Genomic DNA, 26,171 nt, shown 5'->3' on the forward strand with positions numbered 1-26,171 from the left:
TATGTGTTAAGTTAAGTATTAAGTATTTATTACATATACAGATGTAATTATTGTCTGACTAGTTGGTTGATTGGTCATTTTAGTGTCTACGTCTGAATGGTAATTAGATTTTCACATCAAAAACATGAATTCTATATATACATAATTCAGCTTTGGTTACTCAAAATCACTTGCATTTTCCATTTATTTTAGTTTTGCAGATTATTAGAAGCACTAATACCAAGTCAGCATGTCAATAATTATATTGTGACTATTCATGTTACTACAGAGATATATCTATATTTGCATTTAAATTATAAGTCTAAACATTTACCTTTGCGCTGCATATCTTAAATAATAGTCATGGTGTTAATTCAAGATAGCTGTTATTCTTTTTTTTAAGTATATTTATAAAGCAGAAATAATGTACAATAAGTTGAAAACAAACATTTTGTAAAATACTTTTTAACCTATAAAAAATTTACTTTTTTCATTTCAAAATACTTTGAGTATGCCATTGTGTGTGATAAGGTATAGTGTGAGGCATAAAAACATATTCCCACAACTTTCTCTTTTCCTGAATCTGATTTCTCTTGTTGTCCCATCACAGTTTGTGGGACGGTTTCTGCAAAAGAGCCACAAAAAACACACACTTTGCCTTTATTTGTGACCGATAAATCATCATTTTCCAGGCAAAATCCCTTTTATGTTCCGAGATCTTCTGTGTGACCTGATACATGGCGTCAGACGTTTACTCCTTTTCAATTCACTCCTCTAAAATATGCATCATCACTGCAAGACAATGTCTCAAACTGGAGCTTTTATTTTATTATTCTTTACAGCTGCTGTGTGTTTGTGGGCTTCCTTCTTGCAGCCTTTGCTGTCTGGACCACATTTGGACGAGAGCCGCCTCTAAATTGTAGACTTGCTGTTTTGAACACTGTTTTAATGGGTCCTTTTGAGTTGGGGGGGGGGGGGGGGGATTTCTGGTAAGAAAACGTGGTTTGTCCAAACAGGATATCTTGGTCATGTTTGTATGGTTGCTGATTTCTGTTTTTTATTTTTGATCACTGCCGGCTCTCGCTATCCATGAAATGCCCTGGAATCCAGCCTGTGAGGCTGTGCGTAGTTACTCCTCAATTTGAATGTGCAGACGTTGCGTTTCCTGTCTGATTTATTGAGACGGCCAATAAATAAAAGATGTAATAGACTTGAGTTCACCGAGCTGCAGGTGCAGCAGCTCCACATGCAAACACGTATGAGAGCCACGCTCGGATCTAAAAGCAGCGACGCAGTGAGACAGCGGCCAGACCTGTTAATGCTCATGTTGTGTTGCGGAACTATTACGCTATGCAGTCATAAGCAAGTTACGGTATTTATTGCAGCCATTAATGACTTACAGGTTGGATGTGCCAAAGTGTGTGTGTGTGTGTGTGTATAGTAGTAACCCCGGCTTACGGTCGAGAGGAAATGGAGAAGGTTCGGCTGGAACACGCTCAGTCACGGCTGTTTCCTCTGAGCGCGTGTGAGTTGGGTCATTTGGCACAAAGCCCATCAACAAACAGCAAACACACATCTGCTGCACTCACATGGACAGACGGGTCTGAGCCGGGCAGAATACAGAGTGGAAATGTGTATCTTTTCAGAATACAATATTAAACGGCAACATGTAAAACAACAGACAAATATTACTGATTTGTAAACCGCGGTCTGCTCTCCACCAATGGCATCAATTGAATTAAATGCTCTCACTGTTTACTCTTATGTGAAATGTCTTCTTTTCAAACCTTGTGTAAATCCCAGTTTCGTCTCCCCGTCATGACTGTTGTCTGTTCGTGTAACGTTCATGTGACTTTCCATCCTGGCATATTTAGTCGGCAAATGTTTATTTTAAGTGTGAATCACAAAGTAACTCGATGCACGTTAGAAAGGGGACAGTTACAGAAAGAGAAGATAAGAACAATATAGAATATGAAATGCAAAACATTTGGATTTTTTTGGATAGAATTAGACGTTTCATTTTGTATTTATTTAATGAAGACAACTGAAGCTTGTTTCAAGTGATCTCGTCTTTCCCTTCATCACGTTTTAATGAACCTAATTTCATAGTTTTCATTAATTTGTTTTCTTATTATTTAATTGGTTTGTATCCCCGAATGACTCTCCTCACCGCTTACAATGTGTTTTTATTCATTACCTTTACGATGAGACATTTATATCACTCCTCATTTCCCTCCTTTGTCTTCTCTGTTCCCTCTACCAGCTTGTGAGAAGACCACTCAGAAGGTGTGTGCTAACCCGTCAGAGGAACACCTCCAGCCCTTCAAGGAGAAGATGGAAGGATTCATCTCCGCTGGTGAGTCAAGACTCTTTTATCTGGGGCAAAACTGTAGACTCAGAAACATGGCGGAAACATTGTTCCACATATGGTTTGCAAGTTATCAATATATAGCAATTTTGCTCTTATACTTTCTCAGTGTCTTTAAAAGATGAAACATTCATTTGGATGGAGGATTTACATGAAACAGAGCTTACAGGGCTAGAAAAGACCTGTTTTCACCCAGACACGCAGCATGAGACCTTTAAAAAAGGGGGACGGTATAATTATGTTTTTTGCCATGTCAGACAGTCAGCTGGGTGGTGCAGAATCTCCGTCTTATTGCAAGTGTGTTTGTGTGTGTGTGTGTTCGTGTTGGGAGAGGGCATCTCTGTGCGCTGTAAGAAAGCATGAGGACAGGAGTCTCCAGGCCTGTAGAAGGGATCACATCGCCTCTAACATGGTCCTCATGGACTGTCGGCTGCCATAAAGCTGGCAGGACACCTCTGGCTGCGGCCTTGTAAAGACTGGCCGGCCTCAGTGGATCAGGTCTGCGGACCACCGGGACAGGAGCAGAGCCTCCCCCGACAAATCTTCAGCTGTCCCCTTTCTGACCTACACACTGGTCTTCCCAGCCTCTGTTGTAGTTGCAGTAGCTGCCACAACACTGTGCCTTCTATCAAATCGAGTGGATGCCATTAAGGCCATGTCCACAAGGCCTTTGAGTTTGCCACAGATGGCTCCATGTCTTGTGCCAACATCATTGATTTTACCTTGATGAAGTGGTCATTCTCATACAAAGTGCTGTATATCGCAGCTTGCACAGCAGCCTGTGGACAGATGCTCTCAGAAATCGGCAGATAAGTGAAGATCACAGTCTTCATTAGAGGCCAGAAGGACACCGGCGCACACCGTTTTTTAAGTCTTAAGAGTTGGTTTGCACAAATTTAAAGCAGGAAACTGTGTCCCTGCTACTCTATAAGATCCACAGACCTCACAGTGAACATCTTTTATTGGAACTCTTTTTCTACCCAAGGAATAGTTTCTAAAAAAAAAAGAAAGTCTATGGACTGTTTAGAGTGGCTGGTTACTTGTCTCTGGATGAGATGTAGCTGTATTGTATTAATATACAGATAGTTTATATTATGGCTGATATGTATGTTTTATGGTCATCAGGCAGCTATAGGATGCCTTGAAAATAGTGAATGCAATAATCAAACAAAATTCTGTTCACCTCTATTGTAATGGCACGAAGGAAGAAATCTGAGTGGCGGATACCTGAAAACTCGGAGGCCCAAAACTATCTGCATGGCCAGATGTCAGTATAGAGGCAAGTGACAGATGTGCTTTCTTTAATTTGGGTAGAACCAACCCTTTAAGTGCAAGGACTTAGTTTAGATGCAATGTGTGCTTTGTGTTAATCAGCATCAAGCCAAAACGTCGGTCTTGGCGACAGAGGAAAGTGTCTCTATCACACAAGGACCAGACTGCATTAAATGACTAATTGCCTGCATTACTTGCAGCAAGGGCAGAGTGGTGAAACAACAGACTCGCTCTATCATAAAAGAGTCAAATGAGGTATCTCGTGGGGGAGATTGTAGCCAGATGTTTGCGGTGCAGAGTGAAAATTTGTGGGGAGTCCGGTGTTTGCAGTACAACTCCTGAAAAGATGTTTGCTGCATACCGAGCCCGCTATTCTTGTGATGTGCCACGACATTGTTCTAGTTATCTTATCCACCTTTTACTCCGAAAAGCTAAAGCCTCCCTCGGAGCTTTGGCCCAGTATCGCAGAATATCTGAAAGCTCTCAGAACCGCTGCGGTTGCCACTGGCTACAGAGCGGCATTGATTTGCAAAGGCACATCTTGAACATAAACGTTCCAGTGGGATACTTGTAAACCTCCCTTTCATAAACAGAATTCCTCCAGCCGTTGCCCATGCTTCGGGAGGAGCGGTGCGTAATCATCGTTCGTGATGATTCCATGGCTTCAAAAGGCAAAACAAAGCAACAGCTCCTCACATCAAAGAGCGGCCGAGGCTCTTAAACTCTGACTCACCAGTGAACGAGTGAATTTCTCACCCAGGTTAACGCTCAGGAGGCTGACCACAGATGCATGTGTTGGACACATGATTTTCGATATTGACATTAACTGTTGAGTATAACGTCTTCCCTCAACAAGAGGATCAAAGTGTACCAGTGAATCAACAGATAAAGACTTGTGTTTCCGAGTAGCACTGACCCATAACCCGGGCCTGTGGAGAAGCTCTCAGCGGGGCCTGCAGATGAACCCAAACGCCCTGCGCTCTGCCTCTTAAACTCGCCTGTGTGATCGCTCCCAGATCTAACAGGGGGAAGCCTCTGAAATTCAGTGATCCGTTCTCTTGTAAGGCCGATCCCGTGCTCGTTCCGTCACTGTGTTGATCCGAGTCCTCTCTAACCCCTGCAATTCATTTCTCTCTCAATCTTTAGAGCTATTCTCTCAAGTAAAGTTAGAGAAAACAGCCCGCAGTGGGTTAAACGTCTAATCAACCACCTTTTCGTTTCCCTTTTTAATAGGAGCTCTTTGAAACCTCTGGGGATACTCTTACATACAAGTCGTGACTAATTGAAAACAAATTCCTGCTTTTAATCTCCGCTGGTGTCACTCTCATTTCGCTGGCTCTCTCGTGGAAATGCGTGTATGTATCATCATTTCCTTGCGCTTTCTTTGTTGCCGGTGAGTCAGACCCCAATAACCAAAATACCACTTGTTCACATGAACGTGAATTACGTAGGTGGTGGTGAACTTGCAGATAACGAAGGAACCAAGGAAGCTGTTTTTGATGAAGTCTCTTGAGATGCATCTGTGTTCAAATGTAGGGAAACGGAGAGGGATGCTTTGTGGAAATCCTCAACGTGCTCAGCATCCCTCGTAGACTGCTTCCCATCTCTTTGTTATCTAGCTGCTAGGTATAGCAGCGGTTTGGAAAAGTGTGTCAGAGTTTTAAAGCCCTAATTTATTGTCCCTCTCAGCATGCACATCTCATAACTTTCTAGTTAGCGACTACTGGTTTCATGTTTGCGCAGGGAAGAGAAACTTCACACATCCTCTCTCTCCGGGCCTCTCGCTGTCTCTCTTTATGTCTCTCTCTCTCTCTGTCTCCCTCTCTCTCTCTCTCACTCTCCCTCAGCCTCTCGGCTCCAGTGCCACCTCTACACAATCGCACCAGAGGGGTACCTCAGGCGCCAGCCTGACCCCCACTGAGACTAACGCCATTGGTCACGGCCCCTCTACTCCCCCCCCCCCCCCCCCCCCTTCTATCCCAGACATAGCCACAACCTTCATTCATTAGGTTTACCTCAGCCCCCTTGCCCACATACATGTTCAACAAAAAAAAAAAAAAGAGTAAAAGTAAAAGGGGTTGTTGGTCGGAGGCTTAAAGCTTACCTTCTCCCAAAAGACCCCCAAACCTGCCTTTGAACAATTTTTTGGAGACTTCCCCCTCTTAAATCTTCAAGTAGGAAAGGTCCCCCATCATTGTAAAAAGGATGAATCTGGAAAATGCAATAAATCTGAGATCACAGGCACTCTCTGGCCCTAGATAAATTCTTGCACCTCGGCCTGGCCCGCCGCACACATCTGCCTTGCATTTAGACACTTTTACATGGCAGGAGTCCACAGGAGCCTCCAGTTCCCAAGCCTCTCTGCTCAGCCCTGCGTCGGTTCAGCTTAGAACACGCACATGTTTGTCGACACACACACTCCGCAAACGGGCCGCCGCTCCCCGCCGCGAGGATCACGCTCTCGTGCGTCAACACACAGAAGCATGTCAAACTTTACAGTGTGCTTAACTGTCACATGCTCGCTGTGTCACTGACATCTTGACCCAGAGCCCTTTTTCTTCCTCTTTTCGTACTCGATTGACAAACTTAAGGACGGCTGATGAACACAGCGCCCCCCTCTGGACCCGCCGGTGTTCCTGTGATCATTTTGTCAGTGTCTTGTCAGTGGAAACGTTTGGTTATCTTTGTCACCAGAAGCCTCATAGTCTGCCCCACGATATGTATTAATCCAACAATATTTTCTCTTTTCTTTCCAGCTCAAAAGGAGCATTCAGCTGAAGAGGATCGACTCAATGCAGCACAGAGAAGGTAGGAGACCAACAAGCCAAGATACATTTAAAATGATGAACGAAAGATGTTTGGCGATAGACTATATCGCTATTTTCTGTGGATTTCATCCCTCAACAAGGGAATTCTTCAAGGGTCGTGGATTTCAAACATCACATAACGGTTATTTAACATGCTTCACATAGATGACATAGCTGGTTTCTAATAGCACAAGTTGCTATTTGTATAGTTCCATAGAGTTATTAACCGCAGAATGTTTCTGGTAAGATGAAGGGGCTTTACAGAACCTGCACACCAACTTTGACTAGAGAGGGATTGTTGGATGTGATTTGGAAGCAATTTATTTTGCAGGATTACGCACTGTTTTGTATATGTTTTCATTATTTAGTACTTACTTCGAGGCCTTTTGTAGTTTGTCTGAAAGACAAATAAAAATGCTTACCAGAGACAGCAGTGGATTTCTACACACACACACACACACACACATAACATACAGCATACTGTATTTGAAGCCTGAGCGCCCTGCGCTTCCTCCCCTTCAGTTCTTATCGGCCGCGTTTTGTGCAGAAGACTCCCGAGAGTTTTCTGAGAGATTTATAGGCGTAAGACACACTGGCAGCCGCTGAGCTCGCTGTCCGAGCGAAATCATATCTGGAACATTTCATATTGGAAAAAGATGGTGGGGCAGACAAACAAAGCCAATGGATTATTTTTGCCTTGTTTGGATAGAGAGCAGGATTGTTTGCTTTATATCGCAACTCTTCCTCTTCCAAAATAAATCATGAAAGCACCGAGGGAAAGACACCGGAAAATGGAAACTATAAACAATTAGGAAGTTGATTGCTTCGGACAATTACTATAACTCAGAGAATGCTTCCAAACTGTTCTGTTTCATGTTGCTGTTTTTTAGCCAAGAGAATTGTTATGGGACTGCTGCGCCTCTCGCTCTCTGTCCTGGCCCCTCACCCCCGCCCTCGCCATATAGTGATACCTCAACCCCCTGAACTGGACCGACACGTGTGTGTGTGTGTGTGTATGTGTGTGTGTGTGTGTGTGTGTGTGTGCCCTCTTGTGACTGAGTGACACCGCTGTAATGAAGGCGTTGAACTTGGAGGGGAATATTGATCAAAAGGGCCCAGCAGCACCTTTGCCTTTTAATGAAGTTTTCCTTTAATTTCATCTAAGGAGGGGGCTGGCTGACTTGCGTTAGGTAGAGTAGGAGGCAGTGGGGGGGGGGGGGGGGGGGGGGGGGGCTCTTTCTCAGGTTCCCACAGAGCCACCTCGTAAAAGTGACACGTTGTTGATGAATATGGGCGTCAGCGGGCTCACTGGGCCCTGGGTGGGCTCTCGCATCTGCGCTGGATGAGGGATCCTCGCACAAAAACACACACAACAGCAGCAGTGGCCGCAACATTGTGGTGTTAATAAAGGAAATGGACAACACATCCTCGGTGCTGCCTAACACCTCGACCTCATGAGGAGACGGTGAGTTTAGGCGCCTGCGAGTCAAAGTCAACCACCAGGGGCCGGGCGATAGGAATCAGCATCAAGATATTGACACAAAATTAGGGCGGATTCCAGCGGAAATGTGTCCGATTATTTTCATTATCAATTAATCAGACGATTATTTTCTCAATTAATCATAGAGGGAAACGTGTCCAGAAACAATCTCCAGAGACACTTCACATTGCCGGTTTTTTGTTTGTTTGTTTAATTTGCGTTTTTGGGCTATATAAATACAATTGTTTTGACTTTATGTTACATACATTGTATTTTTGCCATTTTTATGCTTCTTTATTCAGGCAATGCTCTTTTACGGCTGCTTGTATGAAGACAAGTATTTAGACAAAACAGTTTGGAGAAAAACGTTTTTATACTCCTCAAATTAAGTATATAAAATATTGGTATCTAAACTCAAGGCCAGGCTAGTGACGTGGCTTAATAGATGTTGTGGAAGGTTCATCCTCAGGTAAAAATTCAAAGTTGTGCAATACTTTGGTTTGTTAAAACAAATACCGGCAAAAGGAATGACACCGTTAGCGTTAGCATTAAGCTGGAAGCACTGCTGTGTATAATCTCACAAAGCTGCAAGCGTGACTGTAGACTTTCAATATTAATGCATAGCAAATATATGAAAAATCATAGATAACATAGCTGATGTTAGTGCAGTAAAATCTTTCTCACAACTTCAAGGGCTGATTCTGTTCATTTCTTTTAATCACAATCTGTTCAGGATTGTTCATTTGGGCAACAGAAACCATTAATGAAAACACACTGTACACACATTTACATTGAGCTTAATTGTAATTAATTGAGGTGTCGGTGTAATGAAACGATAAATACAAAGAAAGTGATTCCATGGCGAGTGCCGATGCCTTTCCCTCAACATGCAGTTGTAATTTGTCTGCTTCATGTTTGGGTTCACTGAGGTTTTCTGGTTCTGTCCTCGGTTACGTCTCATTAAGTTTGCTTCTCCCACATCATGCTCAATTTCCTTTGGCCCGACTGCGTCACCATGCAGTCATGGTTTTATAGATGCTAGCTCCTAAGTTATTCTACTCGGCTATTGTATGATGGCAATGGCACAAAACGGCTTAGTGCCTCTGCTGAGTCTGCCAAAAACATGGAGTTTACTTCTGTAATTATTTTTGCTGGGGAAACAAAGGAATGCAGAGTTGCCTGTCCAGATATTTCTCTGATGCTCACGTCTGCTCATGGTTTCGTAATGGGGTCTTTTTTTTTTTTTACATAGCTGTCAGTGAGGAATGCCGGCTATGCGTACCGCAGTAAACCCTCTCACGGCAATGGCATCATAGCATGTATAACAGAAGAGTGTGTGTGTGTGTGTGTGTGTGTTTGTGTGCATGTGTGTACAAGAGTAATTGTTCTGCGCTTGCAAATGAACAAAGGTCTGCTTGATTTTGTTTGTTTCGTAGGTACACTGGCATGTGTGAGTGTGTTTGCATCTGTTTTGAGTGAAGCTTTTGCGGATCTGCTTGTTGCATTTGCTCGGGAGGGTAAAAGAAAAAGTGCTGTTGCTTGATTTGTGCGTGCTTTGACACGATGACCCCGAGGGTCAGCAAGAGGAGCTGATGGAGAGGAGACCCTGTTTATCATGCCAGACCAGGCCCGGCTACCTGGGACGGGAAGGTCTGTTGGGTCAATCTAAACATCCCAGAGCCTCTGATTTCTTTTGTAGCGTGCACGATGATCTACAGCGCATCATAGCAAAATGACGCATCACTGGGAAATGTGAAGCAGGCTCGTGCAGAAGCCCCTTTTTGTTTTCCTCAGCTTTGAGCAAGCCGTCTGCGCAGCACATTGTAGACTTTCACTCTACATGAACGTGTCTTAGATTAGCGTCGCGAAAAAGCCACCTAGCATCTGGAGGTCAGAGCCTATGTGGGTGTCAATAGGACAGGGAGCATCCTTTGAATCATAGCCCCCTTTTATCAACCCCCTTTTGACAGGCACGGCTAGAAAATGTCTTTCATGTTTGGGTTAGGGACGGACTCCGAAGCAGCAGGCTTCTTTTCGTGCCTTGTGTGTGTGCCGCTGGGAGCCTTGCAACGAGTTCAGATTTGGTTACAATTGAACTATAGGCTGAGGAGCCGTGCTGCAGTCCCAGTGAACGGACGAACAATACAGAATCTGCTTATTCACATAGATCTGATGCGTCTCTACTGAATGCTTTTTGTGTGTGTGCTCACCTTTCTGAGTGGGCTCCGTCTCCGTCTCCTCCGGCAGTCTTCCCTGCAGGCTGTGGAGGTCAATGTGATAATGGAGCCGCTGCTACTGGCGCTCCCCCTTTGTCCAGCAGGGTGGACACTCTCTTTCCAGCTCTGTTTCTCGCCTCTCTGTCTCACTCTACATCATTTTTTTGTGTCTGTTTCTTGTGCATACATACACCTTAGCTTCCTTGTGCTTTTTGACCTCACTGGAACTATGCAAGTGTTTACGTGTGATAAAACAACACTATTTTTGCCTGTGTTCTGTTTTCCCAATACAGTTTCCAGGACATGGCGAGCTACTTTGGGGTCAAGCCAAAGTCCGGGGAGAAAGAAGTGTCCCCGGGTCTCGTTTTTATGCTTTGGTACGAGTTTTGCAATGACTTCAAGAACACCTGGATACGACAAAACAAGAACGTCTCCAAGGAGAGGTGGGTTGGATTCTGGTGGTGCAGCTGTGTCTCTGTCAAAGACACATGAAGTTTAGTATACTAATCAGGAGAAGTACTATCAACCTGTGAAAACAGTTTCCTGGGAGCTTTGTACAGTCTGGAAAAAAAGAATCGCTACGGTTATCTCAGATTCTTAGAAACGTTTTGAACAGTAAGTGTTACTACTTTGAGATATGGAGTTTGCAAGACATGGGCATTTACAATAATTAGTTAATTACTTAATTTAAATATCTCTGCCTCCTCTGAGGAAATTTTGTCTAACCTTTTTTTAATCTGCCTATGGTCCTCCAATTTAATGAAGTACAATGCTAAATTGCTGGAGTGCCCCTTAGTGATGGTCATAAAACAAGTGACTGATATCCTCTGTAAAGCCTGGTGTATATATCTTGTTCCTCAGTCTGGAGAACACAACTTTGGCCTCTAAACTAAGCCTGAACCATTTCATCCTGGGGTCAGACTTCTTGTCTCCGCCACCTTCTGACGTGTGCTTAACGACCTCTAGACATAATGTCAAATTGGCACTAATTGTACAAGGGTGATGTGCAGATGCTTAATTATAGCAGAGAGACGGAGGCTATCAAAGAGGAGGCAAACAGGCATAGCTGAGGCCTCGGCCTTCTGTCTGAAGGACTGGGGCCTGAATTTATGATGTTTCCTCTGACCTGAGGCGTCACGTTGGGTTGGGTTGGGTTGGGTTGGGTGGGGGGGGAGACACCAGACCCTCCTGGCGGCCGCCTGGCTTTACTAGCAAGCGTTTGGGAGAACTGATAGACACTGTAATGATGCTGGACATGCAGCCCAAAGGGCGACAACGGGACTGCGCAGGAGTGAAGCTGCTCGTTACTGCACGGTCATTTCGAGCATCATGCGGTGGCTTCAAGGCTCCTCACACTTGGAGGTTGTCATATCGTGACATTTAGTGTCCTCCAGCTACTGCTGTCTGAACTCTCTCCTGTGAGTCGGAAGAGATTTCTCAGCCCTGCCGTGGATCCGTGGGCTCTCTCTTAATTTTCTACCTGGTAATTGTGTCTCACAGTACTCACAGCTGATTGTGCTTATGTACAATTAACTGTTTGTACAGTCGTAAAAGCCAAGTGTTTCTTTTAATGGCTGCCTCATTATCTCATCAGCCCACTGTCATTCTCTGCTGCTTCTCACTTAGAGGGCTTTCACTGACCGCAAACTCCTGAGAGAGAGTGTGTGTGTGTGTGTGTGTGTGTGTGTGTGTGTGTGTGTGTGTGTGTGTGTGTGTGTACATGGCATCATGACACAAGGTGCCCCAGTGAGATACTAATGTGTCTTGCTCTTACAGACAACTTCACAAGGACACCGTGATGAGAGGCGTCTGACTTTTTATTGTTTTCGCAAGTTACACAAGTTTCATGATTTAGTTCCAAAGCTTTCAGTGTGTGCTTCTGGTTTTAAAGGGTCTGCACATATCAAAGTCCTTGTGTTTATTTTCCCCCATAGGTTGAAGGAAGCTCAAGAAAACATCAAGAAGATCACAGCGGAGAAGCGAGTCGAAACCAAGAAGATCAATGCCAACAGTCTGGTAAGAACTGATCTACATACAGCAGAGAGAGAGAAGCTGCTCTTTCTTGTGTCCGCACTGAAATAGATGCACCACGTCTTCTTTTTCTTTTTTTTGCGGTTCTTGCCAACAGAAAGAGAGGCTGCGGCAGAAGGAAGCCAGTCAGCTTCCTGCTGAGTGAAATGACGAGTGTCGGAGCATCGCAGATCAGAAGGTGTGCAGGTCTCATCTCTCCTGCGTTTACCACCTGCCTCAACAACAGGACTCGCAATAAAACCTCGCCGGACTCTGACTACTCCCACTGCCGTATCTCTGCCCCACTAACACCCTCCCATCCAGATAGAAGCTGGGCCTGCAGCGAGGATGCATGGCTGACACACTCGAAGTGATGGGAGTGTTAAAGGCCAAAGGTCGATCTCGTTCATCCGGCAGGGCGCGACCTCTGAGTGCCCCAGCTTGTGAAAGGTCTCAAGGGGTCAGTGGGATTCACAACAGCTGACACATCCAAGAGGCTCCTTCTAGATCTACAAGAGCTTGGAATCCATTTCTCTCAGAACGGTAGATGTCAGACAGCAGAGTGATAATGCTCCGACATATTCAAAGTGTTAAGAAGTTGTTGCTGTTATGTGAACGGATACGGCTGCCTGACTAGGAAAATCCCTTTTCACAAAACAAATCCGTCTCTGGAAGCAGTAAAAGAAATACATAAAAAAAAAAAAAAAAAAGCAGTTGCTAGTGTTCTTTGCTGCAGCGAATAGCTTTTCATTTGCCACGGCTCATTAAAAGTCTTGTAAATATGTCATGCTGTAGAATCGGCAGGGACCGAGCGGCGTTGTGAAGTATGATGAACGATCTGCGCCGGGCTTGACGTGCGGATTGAGACATGAAATGCGTGCGTGCGTGTGGAAGTTTCACTGTATTGTGTAGCACTGCACCAGACTGACCTCTCCTGGGTGACGGCCAGAGAAGAGCAGAACCTGGCAGCACGTCTCGGACCCCCTCTCTCACACACACACACACACACACACACAACTTAAAATCATCAGAAGAACACAAGTTTTGGCCGTGCACCCACTCCCACTTAAAATACTAACCACACTATGCGTCGTGCAAAATTGTTAATCCGTCATCACATTGTGTCCAGCACTCCTTTAAGCACTTTACTGCTTGCAGTAGCTGTATATGTCGTTGCCGCTACAAGCCACACTCCCCTGTTATGCTAACTGCGTGCATTCTTTTCAGATGTCTTGCACCTTTTTGCACCTCTTTTCCTATGCAAGAGTATGGTCCTTAGAATATTTATATATTGTATTGCTTCATGATGAAATCCTATTAGATCTTTTTTTTTTTTTTCTAAGAAAGTCTATTAAAGCTTACGTTTTATTTTTGCAAATGTAAGATGTAACCACGCTCCTGTATCAATCAAGAAAAGTCTATTTATGTAAAGAATGATTTATTTTCTGCCAAAAAAGCAACAGCTTTGGTCCCTTTGAGGGTCTATTTGTATGAGTTGTAACTGACTGAGAAGCTACCCGATAGGTCGGTCAGATAAAAGATATATTTTCACATGGATATTAGGTGTATGTTGTGTCCGTTGGTTTACAGTGTAGGCTGTGATATGTGGAATTTGAGTAATTTGCTTGGAATGAAGGCTGCCTATACTTTTATGTTTTGGAGAGATGAGGGTTGTATTTTCGGATTTTAAGAACATTTAAGCATATCTCCTGAAGCCAGAGTTGTTATACCTCAGATAGACTTCCATTATCAGAGTATACATAAAACCGCACCTTGAATTACTTTTAACCCTTCCAAGTCTTTTCACACGTGCCATTTATTTTGTAGATTTCCTCAACTGTTTTACTTCAGAGGGTTTGAAAAGCAAAATAAACAAGCTGATGCTGACCAAGGAACTGCTGTAGCGTCTACTGTATGTATGTTGGTTCATGGAACCTTCAGTAGCTCTCATATAGGTGCTCTGTAATTTTATGGAATTGTTTTAAATTTCAAGAATAAACTGCTGAATGCCGAACAAATGGAACCAATATCTCTGAATTTTCTTCTGTCAACACTTCCATCAGGCCGGCTTTCAGAAGCCTGGCAGTGCACCAAGTAAATGTTATATTTATGTAAGAAACCTGAGTCACCAAAGAGGATTTGATTACTCATAAATCAGCCTAACTGGGTCAGAATTAAGTCATCCAATCAAGCCTCTTGGTCCTGGAAAACTTGTAAAATATTGTTATTAGTCGCGTTAACTTAAGGAATTTTGTTTGAAGAATGAGATGGACATTTCAGTGTTTTAGCCTATTTGTTGTAGCTCTAATATACAAACAGTCATTCGGTGCCTGTCACTGAAAATGTAGGATCTGGTTTTACACTTTTGCAGTCATTTAAAAAACTTTTTTAAATGCATTGCATGGTGATATGATCAATAAGTCACCAAATCCTCCTGATGAAAAAATGGTCACTGTTCTCAGCTGTGACCAGATTCACATCTGTGGCCCTTCCAGCTCATTCCAACTTGTATTCAAACACCAAGATAACCCTGCTCATTGTTTTAGAATATATATTATCAGGGTGATCTTTAATATGGATGGCTGAAGAACAAAGCGTATTCAAATTTTAAAACCGCATCTTTTCTCATAAAACTGATTACTTTTACGATGACATTTATTCCAAGATCTGAGTGCGAACGTCTCCTCAAGAAGCTGGCTCCATGAGGGAGGGGAGCAGCAGATGAGGACATAATTAAACATTTTGTTTAAACACACCTTCCTAATTTTCATCAGGTGTACAGTCACAGATGATATGCACAATATTTCTACATCCGTTTATTTGATGTTTTCAGGGATAATTTAATCTAAGGGATAAACAAACCAGTTACATCAGAGATGGCTGTACATTTTACAACTGTTGAATCGCTGTACATTGTCCGTTTTAACCAACAAAAAACTCTAGTGTCTCCACAACTGTGTACCAACTTACAAAAAAAAATCGAAATTCACAGAAATCAATTAACCATGAAAGATTCTTGAAACATCTAAATAAAAATCACATTTTCCATTTACAAATATCGCCACTTATCCTTCACAGTCCACACAGTGGAAGCATCCAGTTAAACAATCATATATGCACACAAAAATACAAAAGTGTGACAGGAATGTTTTCCTGTCACAATAAGCGTCTTGATTTGTTAAATAAACTGTTGTTTATACCCCGAGAAGCAGTCCTCTCGGGGTACGGAAGCCGTGCGTAAAAACGTGCCCATTCCAAGTCAGCGTTCCCGTGCAGTGATGCTTGTTTTCAAACTTGGCTAACTGGTGAGGAGTAAAATATTCGTTGCAGTTCATCGTGATGTTTATAAATTGCCGGTCCATATTTGTTCACACGTTGTGCAAGAAGAGAGTCATTGCAGCCTACATGTGAGAAACCTTCGTGGACGATTCCTTCTAGATGGAGACAGGCACGTGTCCTTGGCTGTGTAACAATTCTGTCCGCAATGAATAAGAAAAAAAACACACACACACAACACATTTCTTTAGTCCAGGTCTATGGATATGCAGCGGCACTGTTTGACGCGCTGGATGCGTTTCTTCTTGGTGGGTGGCTGCTGGTCCGGGCAGTTCAAAGTAAAAGTCATGGTGGTAAAACGCTTCGGCTTGCAAAACGAACAGGACTGGAAGGCACCCTCCTCCCTGCGGATGTGCCTGGGGATGTAGAAGGAGTTGCACTGTCCGTAACAAAAGCGGTTGATGATGGTGCGGCTGACGCAGCCCTCCTCGTGGATGGTCTGCTTGAGGGGCTGCGTCTTGCACCAGTCCCGTTTCAAATACTGGCGCTCCGTCACATGTAAAGCTTCCTGGCTGGACTCCAGCACCTCGTCGGCCGGTGAGGACGAGCCCTGTCTCTGCCGGGACCCGGAGCCCGCCTGCGGAGTCTGCGGTTGCTGCTCCGATTCGTTTGGGTTGTTTTTGTCAGGATGAGGAATGGCGCCTTGTGAACCTCGGTTTCTTTTGGAATCCACGGGAGAGGAGAGCAACCCCATGATGAAAACCATACTGCAGAAGACACGCGTTGAGACAGCCATCCTTGGGGAGAGGAAGAAAATAATTCATCATCAATACCGTTTCACCTCGGGGCGCGTTACGCACAGCTGTCAAAGCTTTTTACGCTGCGTAAAAACGCACCGATACAACTTGCTTTTTTTCGTTCTTGTTTTTTTAAACGCATGCAAGGCGACACTGAAGTAGCTGTATATTTGAATTACTTCAGTCTAAACAGAGTGAGAAATACAATAGATCTTCTGTTCCTAAACATTATAAGGGATCTGTTGTGCAAAGGAACAACACCAGATTTAGCCAAAGCAAAAGCACACAAACGGGATTAGTTAATAAAGCATTCACGTATTAATACGTCCACACCAGTGGACAACAAGCGTGCAGTTTGGTAAGTTGTATAAGCCATAGACCAAATAAAGATCAAATGTAAGTGGTGGAAGACGATGTGTGAGGATGTTATGGTCACTAACAGTCCAAATTCACTCACCTGTTTGAGCCCCCACTGCTGTACGTGCGTTGATCTGATCCCGTCAGTCCTCTGCGGCACCTTCCGACGTGATAGGCACCTACTGCTGTCGACTGTACACTGGTGGGGCTGTGGATGGGTGGGAGACTAACCGCTCCATAGACATAGACAGGGGCTGGGAGGGGGGGGGGGGGGGGTAATACAAATTGCTCCAGCGCCGGACTGTCTCCCTTTTAAATGTCTGCCAGCTGAGATGTGCACAACAGTTCCCTCAACATTATTGGCTAAGCGCGATGTAGAGAAAATCAAAACTATCCGCCCCCTCAACACATCCCTGAACCCACTTCAAGAAAACAGACAACCGAGGAACAGCAAGGGCAGGCAAGCGAGGAGGAGGAGGAGGAGGAGGAGGAGGGGGCGAGACGAGCGGAGAACTGACAGGCCTAAAGTTTATGCGCACATGGAAAAAGTAAAACTGGTGATGTCTTTTTATCAAAAGGAACTTGGTGGTATTAAGCAATATACCACAATTTTAAAACTGAAAGGAGGAGTTTACGGTCCTTGTCGTAAATTATGAACATGCATGCAATCTAAAGATTAAATCAATTAGAAAGGTTGACTATCACATTTCAACACACCTGTGAATCCTCAACATAGAGAGCATTGTGATGTCGCCGTGAACTCATTGCTGGATACCAGAGTTGAGCCCCCCCAAAAAAAAAGATCGGCTTTATTTGCTCGATAAATGAAACATGTGCTTGGAAACAGAAGATTGGGAATACAGCAGCCTATGGCACTCCATTAGAAAGCCATAGCATTTTAGTTACTTAATGTAGGTTTCCACAATGTATTTACGCGTGCCCAAATTAAAATGAATACAATGCAAACGAGTTTGCAGTAATCATCGAAGTGCATGCTTTGTATTAGCCCTGTGGTGGTGAAAGATGATTAAAGAAGACGAATATCATTTTTTGTTGGTTACTGAATAATTAACTAATGCTTTATAAAGCAATTGAAGCAATTATCAAGAGCAGCTGCTGGGTTGCCAGGTTGTGAAATATACCTCTGGCTGATGTTATATCCTTTATGTTTAGTACAATGCCGCTATAGGTGATCCCTTAGTTAATGCTGGCTCTAATACGCCACATGTTAGAGTCACAAATGTTAAAAAGTGTTCGATTCATTTATTTTGGGGCATTGTAGGCATTTCCAAAACGTTAGTGATCCATTAGTCCCTTTGAACTAAATATATCTAAAAGATAATCAGGTGTCCTGCTGAGGTAGGACGATCACCAGCATAAAGGACTTTTTCCACCCTGGCTACTCAAAAGTAATGACTTAATGCTTATAACTGCTGCTTAAAACAGAAAGAAAATGAGTCAACTATACAAAGTCACATTTTTAGCCTTAATGGTAGTCTGGAAAATAAACTCCAGCACCCACACTCTTCAATTATAATTAGAATATTATAGGACTAACATTCAAAGTGCCCGCATCTTTAAACATAATTGGCGACTTGTCCGTTACTGGATTTTCTGTATAAGTTTGATACATTTGACGTTTTATAAAAGGTGAAATCTGTCATCTGCTGAACACGTGGTCGCGGCCCAAACGCAGAGTCTGCGTAAGTAACGCGTGACGGTGGAGAGTTACGACAGACGACGTGTTACCGCCCGAGATATGAATAATAAGCTGCTCCGGTGACGCTTTTAAAGCTGATATTTATCAGAGTCCCATCCATCCTCCTGCACGTGCTCAATACGAGAGCCTCCCAATGGGCTGTGAGAATAAATGTTAAGGAATTCTGACCTTCACCCCTCCACCGTCTACTCTTCAGTCTTTACAGGAGAAAGAAACGGTACCCGATTTTACACTGATAACATTTATTTTATGGATTCTCCAGAACAAGGCACATGATATCTTTTCAAAGAAACAGGAAACAAATGTGTTCAAATACATGTTATGTCAGGTCATGGTTGCAACGGATCAGTCTGTGTTGGTTACAATATGAACATGTCAGTGGTTGTACTGCTCCCCCTTGTGGCTCCAACAAGTACTACTTATGCAAGAAGAATTCCACTGAACAGAGAATTTATAGTATATTATGCCATTTGAGTTTATTGTCTGAAGCAGTTCACATAGCAAAGCATGTTACTGGTGGCTGGTGTTGAAATGCATGGTCTGCGACGGACAGACAATGTAATCAATACTGCTCGGCTTTTTCTCTCTCGAATAAAGAAGAACAACAAAAAGGTGCATTTTTTTCTTCCCTCTGTTCATGAGCCAGTAAGAAAATATTATGTAATTAAGAAACGGCTTCAACTTTTCAGTAAACTGTTTTTTTTCAAGGACATCTAACTAAGGATTAGATATAAAATGCATAAATAAAAAGCAAAAGACTTGATCCTAACATTTCCAGTCATTCCATCCATCACATTTCACATAATCTGGCACGCTACAGTCTAAACACCAGGCAACATAATCCTGTCGATGTTTAACTCCCATACTTGTTTTACTAGAGTAAAACAAAACTTACGGCATATGAAAATCTCCCATTAAGGCCCTAACGCAACACAAACAGCACCTACCGTAGCTAAAGAAATAAATTAAAAGCCCTGAAAAAAATGGACAATATATAGGAGGGAATGTTTAATGTCAAGCGGTCCTACCAGACAGACACCTGCATAGTGAGGAGGAAACGAAAAGAAAAAGATTTGAAACTATAAATCTACAGGCTTGGTGGCAGACATCAGCTGTACCTGGTTGAGGGGGTTTCGAGGTGAACCTCTGTAATGGCTGATGTCCTTCTCTACTACCTGCTGCAAGAGGGGCTTCTGAGCTCCTGAGGGATCAGCGACAGAACCGTCCACTTTGGTATTTCGCTGGACCCTGTTGGTCATGTCGGCCAGAGGGGTGACCCGTGGTTTACGGGCCAAGGTGCTTGGCTTCTTGGGTGGGACTGGAGGGGGTTTCTTTATGGGACAACCGCTGTGAGACGGTCCCGGCTGCGCCTCTCCCTGGTAAGGCCGAAGCTGTGGGTGAGGGGAGAGGCCGCTCTCCAGGCTCACCGCCTTCACCACCGCACCGCTCTGGCTGACGGCGAGCTCCGCGTTTCTCGAGGGTCTCTTGCTCTCTCCCAGGAGGGAGTTCATCCTGTGGACAGTCTGGCGCACGGGGGTGCGCTGGAACTTGAGCGGCGATCTGAAGTGTTTGGCCGCGGGGCCTCTGGGAGAATGGAGGGTGAGCTTGTTGAAGTGATGAATGTGGTCTGCCACCCGGTGCTTCTCGCTCTCCAGGCTGCGCGGTGAGAGGGGCTGCTGGTTTTGGACTTTGGTGCCACTCTCCGGGGAAGATTCATTTTCTCCGTGTACCGCACGGACGACAGTGACAAACTTTGGAGGTGTACCAAACTCATCTCTGAGGTCCAGGCCCAGCTTGTATGGCGTGGACTGCAGCCCGCAGGAGACGCCCAGTTTGAAGTGAGCAGGACTCTGGATGTCCAGAGCGTCAATCAACCTGCTGCAGTTCACCTGCTCCACCTCCGTTTCACAGGCCGCCACCACGGAGCCGTTGTGGCTGCTGACGGCAGCAGCATAGAGAGAACGCTTATCGGTAAAGTACGCACCGGGCTCAAAGAGTACACTGTCAATATGCAAAGGCGATAAAGCGGCAATTTCAATCTGGCCAAAGGTAACGTTCTGTTCGTTAGCCAGGAGGCTCTGCTGAGGTGAGAAGCTGGAGGCCTCTGTGTCCACAGACAGAACTCTGACTGGGGGAGTCCCTGGTGGAGGGAGTAGGATGCCGTCCGGTGGTTTTGCCGTGTTCGTCTCCATGGAGCGGAAGGGATCTTGTACGACGGTCCGGAGGTCGCTGCCCGACTCTGTGAAGGCCTTCTTTATCTTCACAAGGGTGGGACCGGTTCGGCTCCGGGCCTCAGCGACGGAGCTCTCGCTCTCCCGGCTCTCGGCACTGGAAGCACAACACAGCTTCTTGGGAAAGCCGGCCACCGCCGGGGGCTTCGGCATGACAACGGTCGGCTCAGACATGCAGTTGCTCTTTAAGCACATGTTCATGGGGGTGTCCGCGAAAGATCTTCCGCTGAAAACCTGGGCTCCTACGGGGGTCTCCCCGCTCCACAAGGTCCGGTGGGCACCTGAGCCACATTGGGGGGTCAGCAAATTGTCCTCAGACTTGCTGATGTACTTGACGCCTGTAAAACATGGGATATTAGTGAGGGGGGGGGGTAACATTACACCAGAACATTAGATTTGTTTTCCATTCGGTACTCACTCTTGGGTGGTGCTCTTCTAGGCACATCGGACGGACTGAACTCCGTCTTGCTGGTGAAAGGAAAACTGGTGGTGCTCTCCTGAGTGGCAAGTCGCCAGCCAATGGACCCAGATCCCTTTAATCACCAGCATGAAATGAAAGATGAAAGAAGAAAGAAGAGGAGGCTTTAGTGGATTATTTGGTTAAAAATCCCACAGGTGTCACCCAAAATGTACCATTAGTTTATTAATTGAATGATTGTTGTGGTTAGTTCTTCAGAAGTCACTCAGAAGAAACCAGATATTGAATTTGTTGGTCATCAACTTTTTATTACGTCAAGAATACAACATGTAACTATAGAACATTAGAAAGCTATGCACCGTAAACCTTTACCAGTTCACCCAAAAACATAGATTTAATAGATGTATATACTCTTATAGTATATATATATTCTTTCATCCGGGTGCCTGACATAGTAAATCACAGGACGTAAGCTATAGCTTTGTACCACACAAGTAGGAAAACTATTTATTAAGCAATGTTACAAAACATTCCACATTCTTTTTAAAACCATGCATTACCTGATTAAATGAGTTAGCTGATGAAAGTAAACTTAGAACGTTACACGATAACAAAAGTGCTTAATGTGCAACAATTTACCCCATTAAAAGAAAAAAGCCCATGTGCAAATGTTACTTGATTTTAATAGTTAATTGCAGTATACGCCTGAATGGCACTGATTTAGTGTCTCACCAACCCCCCCCCCCCCCACACACACACACACAGTCTATCTGTGAAGCAGATACGTGGAATGTGAAGTCTGTCGGGCAACCACACTTACAGCCTCCTTGCTGCTCTTCCCCAGGCTGAATCTGGAGCGCAGGGATTTGCGCGGTGCTTCTTTCTTGTCGACTTTAGGAGAAAAGCATCCGGCTCTTCCAGACTCCACCCTGAAAGAGATGAACATTCAAACAACCATCAGTATAACCTAAGAGACGCCACGTAGCCCTGAGGTTAACGCTTTACTAACTCGTATCTCTCATTCATCGTTTAAAGACAAATACGAGGAGACTGGGAAACAAATGGCTGTGTGGCACAACGCATTTTAAAGCATCATGTTGTCTCCTTTTTATTCAGTACACATAAGTGTAATTTCTATGTGGCAGCAACTTGCGTCATCTCTAAGAGACAAATAACATGACGTGTGTGTTGAGAAGGAGAACTGGAGCGTACCTGTTGACAGCGTGTCTGCTGCTGAGTCGTCGGCTCTTCCTCTTCACAGAAACAGCCGACTGCCTTCTAGACTTCCCCGCTGACGACACGGTAGTTTGGGAAGAGTCCAAGACCCCCGAAGCACTGTAAGCTAGATAGACAAAGGGAGGGGAAAGTAGATGTACGCTTAACCACAAGCTGGAGCAGAATAATTGATGTCCCATGTGATCAAACGATCATCGATCAATACCTGATCCAGGAGTGGAGGCCCCGCTGAACAAAGTGTTGGGAAGTAATTCTATCCCAAGGGTCTTTTTGACAGATCTACGTTTCTTGTTTGAGAATCCAAAAGAGTGGCCGGATTCCAAGGGAAGTTTTCGTTTTGAGGTCGGTGTTGCAATCACAGGAGTTGCGGAGGAAAAGACTGGCAAAAATCACAGGAGAATTCAAATCTTCAAATGCATTGCATTAGTTTGACATATTTGATTTTGGCACTTGAAAGAATCAGCAGGTCTTGACTGAAATTTGTGGAAGACGATCCGTGCAAATGACAGGCAGAGAAAACACAAGCCATCTGAAGCAAAGCACGATTAACAATTATTCACATGACTTATTGTTTATCGTCAAGGCAAATTTGAATCAGTTTGCAGAAAGCTTATTGTTTTTATGTGCATAGAAGATGGATCACTCCGGCATCATCATGCTACATGACAGGCAACAATCATTTGTCTGACCTCAGTACCTACCAAGACTGTCTGACTGGGTGGGTTTTGTGGGCGTTCTATTAGTTTTTATCTTATTCAGGGCACCATTGACCATATCTGAAATGTGAGACAAATCCAAGCATATAAACAGTATTTACTGACTAAACCTGCTTCAAATGCTTAAACATGTCTGTTTAATGTCTCTGGATATTTGCAGGGTGGTTGTACCAGTGCAACTGGAATCTATCTGGCCAATCTGACATTTGAATTAAATCTTTTCTTACTGCACTTTTGATTACGGTCTTACCTCCGAAGCTGCGTCTGTGTCTCTTCTTCATCCCAGAGTTTAGGTCCAGCTCCACTAGTCCATCAGTGGGGGACAGACCCCCCGCTTCACAGCCCATCATGGCTGGAACTTTCTCGAGAAGAAACTGTGGTAAGACACCTGTGACACACACACACAGCGACATATTTAGCGCTGAAAAGCTTTGGAGTGACACAATGGTGACCTGCAGGTAAGATGCATCACGTCCTACCAAAGTTGTGGGCGTTCTCTATGAAGCTGTGCAATATGGCCGCCTGCAGCTTGAGGCGCTTCTCGGTGTTGGCGTTCATCTTCTCTGTACCGTCTCCAGCGTGGAGGATGTTGGGAGCCAAGATTACAGACAAGTTACTGCTATCCATCTTGTTCTCTGCACTCCTGTGATTAAGCAAAGAAAATGAAGAAAAGCAGTATAATGTATATGAAAAAAAACTGATGAAAAGATATTTAAATGGGGGGATGTTATATGTAAAAGCAGTTCAAATAAAAAAATAAAAAATTCTAGCACCTTCTTGACACATTGTGTAGGAAGTCAAAAAAGTGACGCAGGACGCTTAGGTTTCTGTCGGGTAGAACACAGGACAGCAGCATGGTGGCGGAGGTCCTATCCTCCTCGGCGGGGAGCTGCTGGGCCTTCAGGAAGGCCTCCTGCAGCTCCGTGGGCAGCACAGGCTCCGGCAGCTCCCTGAAGAACTGCTTCACCAGACCGGCCACGTCACAGGGAAGTGCGGTGGACAGGCATTCCTCGCCCGCATCCAGTTTTGCCTGGACAGACAAAACACACTCTGAAAAACCTCTCTCCGGGGGTCAAGGTCCCTCAGTGGATCCATGGTCAACTTCAGCGATCACTCACCCTGAGTGCTTTCAGGCGAACAACGGAGCCAGATTTTCTGAACAGGCCCTCTGTGTCGACGTGTGCCAGCAGCACCATGCACGCGTCGACCAGGAAGCTAAGAGGGCAGTGAAACATCATTAGTATAAATGTACCGGACAGGACAAGAAATAACTTGCCAGCTGTAGGCTCAAACTAAAAAGGAAATATGCATATTCACTCGCCTCGGCACGCTCCCACACTCCATATTATAATACGGTAAGCTCTCCAGGGACACCCCGAAAACCTTTGTCTGAGGGAACAATTCAAAATAACACATTACTCATCCGTGTTAGATGATAAACAGGAAGGCTACACCATATGAGAAAAAAAGGCCAACCAGCTGATAAATCACTCTATTAAACCGATCGCCTATGTCACAATCTTGGACACACTGCTTTTCAAGTTAACGTTTGTGCAATTTCTTTTCTGTTACCACATCTCAGGACATTCCCTGCTCATGCAGACGTTCAGTGTTCATTTGAAAAGTCACAAAGTCTCTTATCTTGCAACAGGCCTCGTGACTCCTGTGAGCCAATCACAAGTAAAGTACACAAGACGAAAACAGGGCCTTCACAGTTATTACATTACCTGCCATTCAATTAGGAATGGCATATCCTCTAGATGTAATTTATCCTACATTAGTTACAAGTTTGTATTGTCAAAAAGCCCAAAAAAAAAATAATACACTACAACAATCTGCCATAGAGATTTTTAAGAAAACATTGCCATAGTATGTGGTGTTAGACTCGGCTTTCTACGAACTTTATGGTGTGAATAATCAGCCAAACAATGCATCTGCACTGACTGACATGGGCGACAACGGCCTGTGGACAAACGGGTCCCATCAGTGGGAGACGCTTTCAGTAATATGCTAATGTGATTCAATTGCTTTTAAAAAAAAAAATAATACTGTGTCCGAGGCTGATGTTGCGAACTTGTTGAGTCGTGGTCTGCCACAACGGATTGTCAAGTCGAAACGTTTCAGAATTAACTGCAAATGAAACGCAAGTAAATTGGCGACAGATTTTTGTTCTTGAACTCACCGAATAGCTGGCTGTTGACTTACAGCTGGCTGCTTTGTTTTTGTTCCAGTTCTTTGTCTTTATCCCGTACGCTGCGCGGAGGTGTTGCACAGCCACCAGACGCATCACATTCTTCTCCATGACTTTCATTGTTACACTCCTCGTACCTTGTACTTTCAGAAGAACTTCGCAACGAATTCGTTCACTCGCTTCTAGCCAGGACCAACTAACGTGACATTATGGAGCACCCATTTAGTGGCTAGCTTCGTGCTTCAGTTGCAATGCAGTTAGCTCACTAACGTTAGCCAGTGAGATGTTAGCAAGTCACATAAACAATCCGCCTACGAAAAATAAAATGGAAAAAAGCGTATTGCTGTCACACGACTTACAGTTGACGTTTGCCTCCTCTCAAACGGCAATTTGTATGAAATACCTCGATGTATTTCGTTAGCTAGCTAACTGCATTGTGCTATGTATGGTTCGCTCGTCGGATCGGTTGGCAGCCTGACTCACTGTTTCCGCAGAGCATTCAAACGGCAGCGCTCCCTACACTCTGTGCTGTGATTGGCTGGTAACGGTTCGAATCAACATTCTCTGGGGCGCGTGTTTTATTACCCAGGGCAGCCTCATCGGGCGGGGCAGGTCTCTTTATGGCCAGATGAAGTGCGCATTTCGTCAACCGGTTGACTCTGTAGTTCAAACCAGTCGCACCTTTTAAATGGTAGATGCATACGAGTACAGTTGTACTGCACGTATTACGATCATATCATACACATAACCACATCCTTGGTTGTAACTGACAAATGCCAATATTTGATGATGTAGCTGGTTTTTGGCCATTTATGGAACAGGATGTTGTCTCTGTGTACATCATTTGATAATGCCTTTGAAAACAATATTCAGCCTGTTCAATAAGATAACTTAAAGAAGAATGAGAGGACTGAATTTAATTACATGTAATATGGCCATTCCTCATAGATACTAAGACCAAGAAATAAATGTTGTAATAAATTACCTAGAAGTCATATATTATAACACGACTGTGTATTGCCAGAGTTAAACCTAAAACACACCGTTTTTTGGCTTTAAGAAACCCATGTAGTCTAACATCATGTACCAAAAAGGTC

At 44.3% G+C, this 26,171-nt stretch overlaps 3 protein-coding genes across 3 annotated transcripts in view; 1 reads left to right on the forward strand and 2 right to left on the reverse strand.

The window, feature by feature from the left end:
- Nucleotides 1-14,077, forward strand: part of LOC142968169 (formin-like) — a 36,845-nt gene extending 22,768 nt beyond the window's left edge. Inside the window, exons 14-18 of the mRNA XM_076107952.1 lie at nt 2,243-2,335; nt 6,376-6,427; nt 10,416-10,565; nt 12,057-12,138; nt 12,251-14,077. Of these exons, the coding sequence (XP_075964067.1) occupies nt 2,243-2,335; nt 6,376-6,427; nt 10,416-10,565; nt 12,057-12,138; nt 12,251-12,298 (425 nt within the window). The 3' untranslated portion in view covers nt 12,299-14,077. The remainder of the gene's footprint in view (nt 1-2,242; nt 2,336-6,375; nt 6,428-10,415; nt 10,566-12,056; nt 12,139-12,250) is intronic.
- Nucleotides 14,078-15,655: 1,578 nt separating this feature from the next.
- grem1b (gremlin 1b) lies at nt 15,656-16,204 on the reverse strand. Its single transcript, XM_076108456.1, has one exon. It carries the CDS (start codon nt 16,202-16,204, stop codon nt 15,656-15,658), a length of 549 nt encoding a protein of 182 aa, XP_075964571.1.
- Nucleotides 16,205-18,534: 2,330 nt separating this feature from the next.
- arhgap11a (Rho GTPase activating protein 11A) lies at nt 18,535-25,378 on the reverse strand. The gene is made up of 11 exons (XM_076108194.1): nt 25,066-25,378; nt 24,205-24,272; nt 24,002-24,098; nt 23,657-23,913; nt 23,363-23,526; nt 23,134-23,271; nt 22,373-22,546; nt 22,144-22,273; nt 21,752-21,860; nt 20,932-21,046; nt 18,535-20,851 (listed from the first exon to the last, which is right to left on the reverse strand). Exons 1-11 carry the CDS (start codon nt 25,192-25,194, stop codon nt 19,362-19,364), a joined length of 2,871 nt encoding a protein of 956 aa, XP_075964309.1. The 5' UTR covers nt 25,195-25,378; the 3' UTR covers nt 18,535-19,361.
- Nucleotides 25,379-26,171: the final 793 nt, after the last annotated feature.

Source organism: Anarhichas minor, unplaced genomic scaffold (genome assembly GCF_050575085.1).
Source record: "Anarhichas minor isolate MPS153535 unplaced genomic scaffold, ASM5057508v1 ptg000040l, whole genome shotgun sequence".
Taxonomy (NCBI): domain Eukaryota; kingdom Metazoa; phylum Chordata; class Actinopteri; order Perciformes; family Anarhichadidae; genus Anarhichas; species Anarhichas minor.

Bases quoted from the DNA above. Each gene is read 5' to 3' on its own strand.
- grem1b (XM_076108456.1), bottom strand. From the start codon at position 16,204: ATGGCTGTCTCAACGCGTGTCTTCTGCAGTATGGTTTTCATCATGGGG.
- arhgap11a (XM_076108194.1), bottom strand. From the start codon at position 25,194: ATGAAAGTCATGGAGAAGAATGTGATGCGTCTGGTGGCTGTGCAACAC. The intron at 23,527-23,656 runs GTGCTAGAATTT...GCTTAATCACAG, and splicing joins CTACACAATGTGTCAAGAAG to GAGTGCAGAGAACAAGATGG. The intron at 22,274-22,372 runs GTATTGATCGAT...TTGTCTATCTAG, and splicing joins GGCCTCCACTCCTGGATCAG to CTTACAGTGCTTCGGGGGTC.